This window comes from Platichthys flesus, chromosome 2, assembly GCF_949316205.1.
Source record: "Platichthys flesus chromosome 2, fPlaFle2.1, whole genome shotgun sequence".
Classification (NCBI taxonomy): Eukaryota; Metazoa; Chordata; class Actinopteri; order Pleuronectiformes; family Pleuronectidae; genus Platichthys; species Platichthys flesus.
This window is the reverse complement of record NC_084946.1, coordinates 7417796-7429820: the sequence shown is the minus strand read 5'-3', so window position 1 is coordinate 7429820 and position 12025 is coordinate 7417796. Positions and strand designations below refer to the sequence as shown.

Genomic DNA, 12025 nt, shown 5'->3' with positions numbered 1-12025 from the left:
TTATTCTACCTGACACCTTAATCTGCCACTAGAGAAACACTGGCGCTAAGAATATACAGTGATCATCCCCAGCAGCGGTTCAGAGACAAAGCTTGTCTGAGTCCTCAACCTGTTTATCCAGTCTACACCAATGCCCTGTTTTCACAGGTGAGAAAAGAAACCAAATCCCACAGGAAGTTTTAATTATGCCACCTAGAAAAAGGACCAACCTTGAAGCTTGGCAGGTGTTCCAGATACCCAGTCGCAGGCTCAGAAGAATCCGGTTGCCTTCGACCAATATGTCAAGCCTGAGAACACTACTTCATTATCTGTTAGCAGCTTCCCCAACAAAGGGCTGGTGCAATAACAAAAGATGGTGACTGACAGTTTTCTCCACATCACTGAAAAGTTTCCTAAAGTTTGACAGGGCTCCCACGATGTGACTGACACAGGATCCAGCTACCAGACTGACAGCAAATCCTCACCCCGGCAGCTTCCGTGATTACAGGAAATAACTGAGTACCGTCTTAATACTTGGTTTTTACATGTGGAAACATTTACAGCTCCGCCATGTTCACCCTATATTCTGCATCGACATAAAAGACACAATTGCGTCTGTAATTCTGTAACTCATTTCATGTAAAGCTGGAAAAGAAGAACAATAAATTTCCATAAAACAAAAACACATGGATGATGATGCCGCTCCAGTGCAGAGAAATGATTCTCAGTATCTGGTCAATTTGGCTGGTGGGGAGGGTTTCTCTAGGGGGGGGGGGGGGGGGGGGGGGGGGTGCTGGCAACAGATGCAACAACATGCCCGTGAAAGAGAAGACGGACAGACAACAATGGGTCCTCAGTGTTTTTGAGAGACGATCTCGGTTTCACTGGAGGCGAGGCAGCGACAGAGGCCGTAACCCGACTCAGGAGGTTGTTCCACAGGTGAAACTCTGAGGAAACAGAACGCTCTCGCCACAACATATCCCTGTTTCTGCAGATGGTGAAAGAGAGTGGCGCTGCCATGCCAGGAATCCCAAACACCCCTTTGCATTTATTGCTGTTCCCATGTCGGGGGAAGAGAAATGAGTAGAAGAGGGAAGACAGAGAGAACTGCAGCAGGAGTGCAGTTATTCCAAGATGAGTTAGACTATATTTAGATGCCACTTTGTCACCTTCACTTCCCCCAACTCACAATTATCCCCTGGAGATGTATAAGAACATTGTTACTCGCTAACACTTCTGCACCTGCACACACTGTATCCAGCAGCCATTGGCCAGAGGTTGGAGGAAGAGAATCCATGAACTGGCACCATTTTGTCTTTATCAAACATAAGGACCACCCAAGCAGCCGCCGATACACTTTACAACCTTGCAGCCATATGGAAGGAGATTCAAGTCGAGCAAGGTGCCAAGCGAATATATTCTATACCACTCAAAAACAATGACTCGATTCATGGGCCATCATAAAGACGGGCTTGTGTGTGCTTAGCAGCCATGGGAAGGACAGATAGAAGATACTCAAGAAACATCAGCGCCGGGGGGGGGGGGGGGGGGGGGGGGGCAGACAGTACTAATGGGTGGCTGGCACGGCTACGAGATGACACTGCGACCGCAATTTTATTTGCACACGGAAACTGGCACCAGACTCGAGATCACTGCCGGTTTCAGGGGTAATGTGCTGAAAGGTGCCAAGATAGTCATCCTATTGAGGGATAATCACACGTCTGTCCCACGCGAATAGCAGGACAGAGAATGGTATAGTGAATGTGGAAGTACTTCTGATTTACGAAAATCTATTTGCACCACATTTATAGCATAACTTCTTTCTTTATGTGCAATCCTACCATCGGCATACAGTTCTCAGCAGGCAGGCAGGCAGGCGGACACCTGCCCTCTCTGTGCACTTGTCAATCAGAAGAGTGTACAGTGTGCATGTTCACTGGGTAATCACAATGATATTCGAAGGTGAAAATATCCATAATACTTTTTTTTACACGAAATGAGGGTATTTGCTGTTTTTTTGGTAGGTACACCCTCTAACAATGGGGATTGGCTCCTTTGCCCTTGCTAATAGGAGTTTATCTTCCAGATTTCAGAAGTCTCCCGCAGACTCATTTAGTCACCTAATTTGTGCAGAAGACCTTAAAATGGGATTTTCTACATCTTATCCAATATTCTAAAGATCCTGAAGTGAATGCTGATTGTATCCAGCACAGGTTTTAAAAATGCTAAATCAATGTGTTTTGATTATAAGACCGATTTTGTTATTAATCTTACCAACAAACGTGGCGGTGAGAATTTATGCAGAATTTGTGTTAGGATGAAACAATGAAACAGCATCCACACAGATTTATTGGACTTGTACTTTAGACCAAACCCAAACTGTATTTTCTTCAGCTGTCACTATCATCCTCATCGCATCACTATGACAACGACGGGCAACTGGTCTGGAAATAAAATGCAATCAGGATTCTATCAGTCATCCACCAGACAGAGGGCACAGTTGAGGAAACAGGGGCTCAACTAATCGATCCCTGATTCCTAACCTGTCAATCTCAGGCTATTTTACTTATATACAGTAAAGTTATTATCTCTGACAAAATAATCACAGATGCCTTTAGTTTGTACGAGGACTGTGGCCGACCGGCAATCATGTTTCATTTTAGCGCAATTGCTGCATGACTTTGATTGAACTGCAATGACGTGTACTGTGACAGTTAGCGCTGGAACACGTATTTAGCCTTTTGTTCTTTACTATTTTGACATTTTCCGCCCAATTAAACCAATAAACACGTGCAAGCAGGGATTCTAAATTGTTTCACAGCGATGCCTGTATTTAAATGTGACAGATATTCCTCTCAATGAAGCTTGCAGAGCTGCCGCTGTGTTAAATGCCAGAAACGAGCCCACACACCACCTCAGACTCTCCACATCTAAGGTCATGTGCACCACGGTGGTTGGAGTAACACCATTTCTGCACCCGCGGCCTCAGACCGGGCCCCACATCACAGCCTCCCTTTGCGTCAACGTGCACCACCTTCTCCACACACACTCCAAAACATCTCCACTGTTTTACACAGATGAGGAGGGCCTTCTGCCTTCAAGCACCTAGCAAGTAAGTGACGCTCTTGACAGCTGGATCGCAGCAGAGCGCAAGCTGTGCTGGACCAAGCTGCGTTTGCACTTAAACCACCATCACCACCATGCCGACTGTCTTCAATGGTTAACCACAGAGCTACAAATGACTGCTGGGAGCGCAGAGGGAGAGGAGAGTTTAACATTAAATATAACCGGGCTTAGCTGCCGTGGAGACAAGCTGAGGTCTGGGACGTGGCCAAAGTAATAGTGGTTTTCATTGCTTTGTCAGTCATTACTTTGCTGCCGTGGGGATAAATGGACTCACAAACAGTAATTACAGATCCCAGCCAAACATCAGCAGAGTATTTGGGCAGTGCTTTTGCGGCTTCTACACATGTTTCAACAACACTGCGATGTTATAGCAGGGTCCAAGGTGCACCAGTATCGTGCAGTTTAGATCTGCAACGGCAAACAGCCGGAGGATTCCGGCGGTGAAGATGTTCAGGCTGCACGCTCTTCATAGTACCTCAATTAGTCAGAGAAACCACATTATAGTCACCTCACTCAAACTGCCAATATTGAGTAAACACTCCTGCCTCCTATATGCCTGCTGCCATAGTGAATCAGGTCAGAGATAAGATAAGTCTGACCACGCCGGTTTGCCTCTGGAGCGCAAAGAAGAAAGTGAGCACAGGAAGGACGCTAATAAGGGTTTAAACATTAACTAGTATAAGTGGCCGGGGAGCAGTAAAAGGGCAAGCCCCGGATGAACTGATAGCAAAGTGCTGGTTATCAAAATAAGTACCTCACTGTATGGATGCACTCCTCAGCTGTCATCTGTCAGGCATTCTAAGACTGAATCCTCATTAATTAATCTATTAATCCATCAGTAATCAACTACTCAATCAATCGCCTATTATTAACTATGTGGTTAATCAACTAATTGGTTCAACTGTTTTTAAAATAAAATATTCTTTAAATTCTGCCTCTTCACTGTGAATATTTTGTGTTTTCTTTGCTCTTCTAAATACAGTCAAGTGATTTTCTTTGGTTTGCGGACAAAACAAAACATTTGAGGAGGGCATCTTGGGGTTTGGGAATCACAGATCTGCATTTTTTCTCACCGTTTTCTGACATATTGTGAACCAAACACGTAATCGATTCATCAAGAAAATAATTGACACATTAATCGATAAGGAAAATATCGCCTAGTTGCTTTCATTGCTTATTACAATTGCATTACAAGGAGTCGCAGTCTAGCAGAATTAAACTCAAAAGGGAGTTCCTTAACCTCTACGCTACCAGCCACCTAAACAAAACACACAGCCACACACAAAAACCCGATATAGACTAAAGACCTTGCTGAGGAGTAAAAATAGGAGTGTGCTGTTAGCCGTTCACAGGAGGCCGTGCAGAGGAGTAAAGTCTGGAAAATGAATAATGCGCCGGAGACACTTCGTTCCTCTGCCACCTGCACTGGCACTGGTTAGGTGTGCGCACTGTGGCAAAGTTGACCCACATCCTGCCATCATCCCTGTGCGCGCTCAGAGGGAGGAGGGTGCACTGGGAGGGGGTGGTAGTGGTGGTCGGGGGGGTCATACGGTAATCCGTATGATGTCATGGTATCTAAAGGACTTTACCTTTTGTCCTTTCACAACAATATTCCATCACTGGGCCTCTCAGAGCAGCCGCTTCAGATGTCATTAAAACCAACTGGGAAACAGTGAGAGGTCTCACATGGCGTTTGTGGCACCGGCACGCGGCTCCACCCACAGCTGGAGATGACGTCTGTGTGGGAGGAAGGATTTACAATCGTGGAGATTCTTGACCCCGCGCCTCTGTTTACTCTGAACCAGTGTTAAGCTGTTGTCTGTTTATCTAGAATGAGAAAAAACGCTCTTGTTTAAAAGATCTCGAAGATAGAGGCTCTCAGTCACCACTTTACACTTTCTATTCCAACACCACAGTATGAAGTTTTGACATGTACTGCAGCAAAAAGATGCTTTGGGATTATTTTAAATGAACGGCTGTGAGGCTCACAGGGTTCAAGTGTAGTGTACGACCTGAAACAGTAGAACCTTAAGCATGGATTTAGATTTGGATCTGCTTAATGCATGAACTCAAATATGTCATAGAGGGATTGTGGGCCAGCAGCAGTACTGTTACACCCTCTGCAAAACGTGGCACTGCAGATACATCCCCTGGAGGGTTTCATCCATTCAGAAAAATCTTTCTGTACGTCATGATCTAATAAACTGCACATGTAAATCTGTTCACCTCTGGATTTAATGCACTTGCATGACGTAACGGTCTCAGAAAGGCAATGCTCTGCAGCTCGGTCACATGTTAATTCAGTGATGGACAGCTTTACAAAATGGTCAGATTAAACCGCAGTAACAAATAAATTATAAATAATGGCTTCAGAACATAACACTTAAACCAAGTCATTGGAGTTAAACACAGGAGTCTGAGAACCTTAAAAGAAAAAGCGGATTCAGGTCAGTTTGTTTCCACCACAGTAACAACAAATATTAGGAGTATTGTGTGTATTGACAAAGCAATTGATGGCACATAAACTGAAGAGGAGGATATTGAAAAGCACCAGCCGAGCCTCAAATGAAAGCAGAAGACATGAGGAAAATGTGCCACTTGTTCATGGCTTCAGTCTCATCACTGCTCCACTCAGATCCGTCTCCTCCACCTGAAGCTTCAGTGACACATCTGAGTCACAATTTCCATGTACACCACATGTATGTCATAATTAAACCCCTCAGTCTGTTTTAGCTACAGTTGCAGTTTGAATAATACAGGAACTTTTCCACCTCAGGCAATAATAGAATCTTATCATATAGAGTTTCTTCTTTCAATTTCCACTTAGTTTCTAATGCACGATTCACAGAAAGAATACCTGAAACTAAATAATCATAAATCATTCTGTTCCCAAACAGTGAATATATAATTCAATGTGTCTTTAATTCGCTGCAGACAGACAGCATTGATATATTTGTCACAATGGAACTGCTTTCTCAGCAGTTCCATTTAGTTACGTTGATATGTCAAGCCTTATACAGCAATTAGTGATTTTTCAAATTTAGCGATACCAAAAGAATTTGATATGAGTCTTGTCTTGGTTGAGTTTCCTGGAGAACATAGTACCGTCTCAATTAACCTTAAAATATCAATTGATTATCTGCACAGAATTGCTTTGCTCTCCATCCTGAAAAACTCTTCTCCCCTTTGCTCCTCTGACATTGATCACAACTATTTGCCGTCTAAACTCAGTCCGTTTTCTTTCTTCTTGCAAACTCTGCGCTTTCTCCTCGGCTTACCAGCGCAGCGTGATAAGCCTGAACAAAGTCTACTTCCAAGGTTTATCCCTCAGACTTTACAAACTCTAATCTCACTGAAATGTGTATAAGTAGATACAACCTAAACCCTCGCTGCATTTTCAGAGCGGCTTGGCTTTCGGTGTCCCAGGAGGTGTTGTCCCTGTCATAAAAGCTGTGCACACTACATGAAGCCAAAGCAAAGCAATTAGGTCCCATGATTTACTCTGGCCGCGTTAATAGGGACGCGAGGGCCTCCCAGATGGAGGTCATGGTTCTTAACCTCCTCTGCTACCGAGTTAATCAGTTTGAAACATGTGTTCAGTTCAACATGGAGCAAAACATTCAGGCTTTATAGAGGCAATTTGAAATTTTCCTCACAGTGTGCCACTATGCCATAATGATCGATAATTATCAAGCGGGGAACTGGTAATTAACACATTCTTTCCCTCAGTCGCACATTAAAAACCTTCATGTTGTCCGCACTTGTCGTTGGCTTGTGTTCCACTGAAGTCACCGCTGAGAGGCAAACTGCCTTGTCCACAAACAGCTCAAGCAAAAAAACCTAACACATCACGATGCACCAGGGAGAGTGCAGCCCGCTCGCCAAGGTAAGGACTGCATGGGCCTCTCAAAAAGCAATTAAGGCGGAGAGAGTCATAATATTGAATGGAGAGAGGGGGTGCATTCCTGTGAGAGAGGCTGCAGCAGTAGACTGTGAAATTCATATTGACTGGAGAGGCAAACACACACAGGTAAGCAGGAGAGCCAAGCTTCTTTCCCCTGCTTGTCAGAGCAGAGAATGGTGCGTGTGGTTCGGGTGAGGTCAGCCATCCAGAGATGCACCTATACAAAAACCTGTCTGCAGTAAACCTTATAGAGCAAAAGCAAAAAAAACGTTACAGAGCTAAAATAATTACACAGTTTGCAGCGTTGTCTTAAAACACAACACGGCCATTGTGTCGAGAACGGAACAAAACGATATTTGGGAAATGAGAAAAACTGCTGAGCTCTGTGTGCGCGCCCACCGATGTGTTAAATCCTACTTGATTAAAGCAGGAAAACGCCTTCAACAATGAACGCTGCCAGTCCACTTAATTAAGTAAACTTGTACGAGGGAGCGCTGGGAAATGGAAAGCAAAACAAACAGGGGCACCGCCGCCGCCGTTCGCTCGCTCGCTCCCTCGGCTTTTCTCTGGATGCTAATCAAAGGCTTGATCTCCGAGCGGGACAGGCCTCGGGGACGTCGCTCTGCTTGGCTGATCCTGGCAATTTGCTCTTGATAATACCCCCCCCACACACACACACACACACACACACACACTCTCTCTCTCTCTCTCTCTCTCTCTCTCTCTCTCTCTCAATGCACCCCTCAGAACCAGGCAACCCGTGTAAAGCAATCTGCGCGGCCGATGAAACGCACCGACACGGCCCCCTGCGTGCACCTCCAACTCACCATGGGAATAATCACATAATGGCTATGGAGTTATTACATGCTCCACATTATCCCGTCTCCCTTTGTGGCGCCCAATTTAGGGATTCCATAATAAAGATGATTGAAGATAAAGACGCTGCACTTGATTAACTAAAACAACAACCTCCTGTGTTGTTTCAACATGTGCACGAGCGAGACTTACACCTTCGCCTTGTGCATCTGCTCTGTCACTGCTTGTGGTTTTAATTGTTTGCATGATAAAGGCCAGTGGACGCATCTGGTGATTATTACAATGCCTGGAGGTCTGAGGAGAGTATGGGGGGGGGGGGGGGGGGGGGGGGGTAAGAAGTGCATGATTTGTTTGCGGAGCGTGGCGATACCGTAAGTTCTTCCTCTGCAAAAACCTTCAGCAGTTCCCAAATCTGTCACATCATCAGTCATTCGGCGAGCGAGCATATGGCAAGAGTTTGAGACAGCAGCAAAGAGTGTGAAGAGATTGAAACATTGCGGAACCAAACCGGGAATCGAAGGGCGGGGCGGGGAGGATGAGGGTCATGGCTTCTTACCTTTGAAGGAGATAAAGACGCGAGGTGCGGCCATCGAGTCGTTGCCCACTGGGTTCCCGAGCACGAGGCTGGACAGTGCCAGGAGGGTGTGGACCGTCCACAGACCGTCCAGCTGCATGGTGGACCGACCTCCAGGAGCACGCAGAGACCGATTCCTTTTTTAAATCTCTGCAGGGACAAAAGGGAAACACGTGAGAAGATGCTTTCTCAACTTTAAAATGCAAAATAATGAATTTATGTGTCATGTCAAATCGACGGCTCCCAAGGGGCCCCATCAACGCAAGGCTCGGTGACAAGGCTCAGAGGTGCAGAGCGTACACCCACGTCTCTGAAACTGATGAGTCCCTATGCAGAGCAGCCAAGCTCCTTAGAGACGGGCCTGCTCTTCCGTTTGGTAAGAATTATAGTTTGTTTTTTCAGAGGGTGACGAACCGATGGAAACACCACACTGACTCCAGTGAGCCGAGCTCCTCTCCAGCTCCCCTCCACACGCACCCAGAGCACATTCCTGCCCTGTGACACCATACCTGTGCGCTGCTCTGTAATTATGGCTTCACCTAACGCCAGGTCACACCACGTCCTCACACGTCGACACTGGGTTATGATCGGTGCAGTTGACGATCAAATATGAGCTTCTAGCAAAAAGGCCTGCTATAAATGGTTAACAGACGAATGAGGGACGCTAATGGGACCGTTTAACAAGACTTCCGAACAATGCATGGGGACCTTTTATTGGTTCTGAGAGTCAATGAATGACAGAGAGCGGGGAGCAGCCACAGTGAGCCCCACATGCATCACATCATTAGGGTGCTGGTCACCCCTGATGCTTGGCCACAGTCCATCAAAACCACTCTCGGTCCATCTTATCATCTCTGCCTCCTCTACAGCCCAAAACTTTTCTATCCGCCACACTTCATTCACATTGGGATCCACTCCAGACATCTTGTCGCGTCATGTCTCTTCTCTACAAACACTGGATGTTTGGACCGGGGTCTCCATCTCACACGCACCTTCTGAGGCCGGCGGTGGAGCCACAGAGTCCTGCAGGCGGCCTGGCTGCAGTGCATTTATGAGAATAAGCAGCTGTTTAAACCTCGGCTGTTTACTGACAATTTGTTAACCATCCAGCTGTTTATTCTGAGGCAGAGGCCAAGTCCTTCACACAAGCACATGAACTCAAACAAGACACTGGGGATTGTGAAAGTCTCCTACACCCACGTTACACTATATGAAGCCGAACACACCAAGAGTCAATTTGTGCAGGAGAATCAATGCATGCTGTGTGTTCCAAGTTTACAAAAGGAGCGGTTATGCAAATATGTGATCACACTCATCCAAATAAATCTTCAGTGGGAAAAAAAAAAAGCAGTTCAGAGCCACTGTTGCTCTCAGCTGAATATATCTGCAGTATATGAAGTACAAGGTTATACTTCAGGTACTAAAAGTTACAGCATATCACCTAAGACAGAGGGGCTGGTTTATCCAGTGAATAATAAAGGATCCACTCTGATCACCTGTTACATTTACAACAGACTGAGACGATACAAATCATCCTGCTCTGGTGTGAACACTGACAATGGAAGTGAAGAAGAAAAAAAATGCTTAAAGATAATAGTCTAAAGTCTGCGCGCGTGTGTGTGTGTGTGTGTGTGTGTGTGTGTGTGTGTGTGTGTGCGTGCGTGTGCGTGTTTGTGTGCGTGTGTGTGTAACAGACTGGCAGCCTTGGCCACACATGGACGACAGAACTGTAAACAGTCTGGTGCGCTATTGGAGCGCGCGCTAAACCGAACAGCAATTAAAAGAATACTAACGCTGGTAAAGAACTAAAGCTGCGTTCTATTTGATTTTATTAGTAATATGATTTATATATGTCATTTAAATATTTATAATAGAAATTAAAAGAGACAATGCTGCAGGTAACCAAATGAGAAATAAAAGATTTAATTCTATTTTCCGCCAAAGAAATGAAATAGAGAATAGAAAGCGAAGACACAAGCTTACCTTGCAGATTACAGATCCCCGAATAGAACTTCAGATCCAGGCTTAGAAGTCATTGAACAAACCAATTCCAACAGATCGCTCACTTTCGCCTCCAAGTACAAACGACCAATAATCAGAGCAGAGAATCCGGGCGCAGCCTGGGGATCAGTCCCTGGTGTTCAGCTACCTGCGCGCTGTGCGCTGCGACTGGCCCCGGAGCTGGCGCGCTGAGCGGGTGGTGGGAAAAATGTTCCCCTAGTTCAATCTCGTGCGAGACCGCGAGGCGGCTGTGGTCGCACGGCAGCGATCAACATCTCGTGGGAAAAAAAAGAAGAGAAGGAGAAGAAGCAGCAGTTGAGAACTAAAGTCCCTGTGGGGGGGGCGGAGAGGTCCAGGCATGCAGCGTGCGCTCCTCGGGAAAGTTAAAGCTCCTCACTCACACACTGACTGACTGCAGGGAGGGAGGAGGGCACCAGCAGGTGGATGCACAGGCCGATCTGCCGTGAACACACCCACAGGGCGGGCAGCGCGCAGCCGAGCCGCCCATCAGCCAGCTGAGGGGCAGGGAGACAGTCGTATGACTGTACTGTGGTGTCAGGGGGAGCACGGGCACATGTATCCTCCTGGATCTATCTGATTATTGAACAAAGAAAAACAAGGTTCCAATCATAATAATAATCATACTAATAATATAATATGCATTTTTATAATAATAATAATTCAGTGATTTGCACTGTAGCTTCGTGCAAAAAGGTTCCCTGATCGAATCCCAGCTTGGCCAGGGTCTCTCTATAGCCGTTGTCCTGTGGAGGAACTTTACAAAGAATTGTCTGTAGATTCTCTCAGCAGTTTGTGTTTCACAAGAGGCGCAGCAGACAGAGGACGTAACGTTTTCATTCTGCTCCAGAGATCACATGTTATTGTTTACATCACATCGAAATTGGCTCCGGCTCTTATCACCACGAACTCTCGTGACATCTTCGTCATCGTCTCACAACCTTGCAAACCCAAAAGTTGTTCTTATTTAAATTTGAAATATATGTTTAATCACACCAACTTTTCACAAATGTTATCTCTGCAAGCACATATTCAAATCCAGATCATGCAGTCGAGTATGTGGTTGCACAACTTGACACTTAAACAATTAAACACAACAGTCCCCGACAGTATCTGTTAGTTTCTATGCTGATATTCTAAATGTGCTGGAAAACTTTCGGTTTCAAATTGAAAAGACATGGAGCAGATTTAGCACACATTTGGATCCAGGGGTGCTTTATGGTGTCAGTCAGTGTTTTCCAGAAATCTGTACACCAGAGGTTTGAGTTTCCTTGATTTATATCACAGATAACTGAAGGTGCACTCTAGGACCATCATTCTTTCCCTTAACAGGGGGAAAAAAAGTCTTCCATTCCTCCTGCAGCTGCTATAGTACAGCAGAGTGTCTTTCCCGGAGGAGGTGTTTGCTTGCTTTGGATCAGTCGACTGTATTTTCATCTTCTATCGCTGTGACAACCGGCGAGCCACCATCTGCCACCCACACATGAGGTGTGGAGGCTTAAATGGAGCCTCCGCGTGTTCCCTTCCCCTCAATCAACAAGTGAGTGGCTTCAAAAATAAATCTTTTTACTATCTGGTTCCATGCTCAGGTTTAATAATACTTTTTC

At 45.7% G+C, this 12025-nt stretch overlaps 1 protein-coding gene across 4 annotated transcripts in view; it reads right to left on the bottom strand.

Annotated features, from left to right (window-relative positions):
• Positions 1 to 10984, bottom strand: part of sema3fb (sema domain, immunoglobulin domain (Ig), short basic domain, secreted, (semaphorin) 3Fb) — a 58814-nt gene extending 47830 nt beyond the window's left edge. For all 4 annotated transcript variants that reach the window (XM_062395537.1, XM_062395529.1, XM_062395553.1 and 1 more), the window contains exons 1-2: positions 10383 to 10984; positions 8382 to 8549 (exon numbers count right to left, since the gene is read on the bottom strand). In XM_062395537.1, coding sequence (XP_062251521.1) covers positions 8382 to 8499 — 118 coding nt within the window. In that variant the 5' untranslated portion in view covers positions 8500 to 8549; positions 10383 to 10984. The remainder of the gene's footprint in view (positions 1 to 8381; positions 8550 to 10382) is intronic.
• Between the last annotated feature and the right edge of the window lie 1041 nt (positions 10985 to 12025).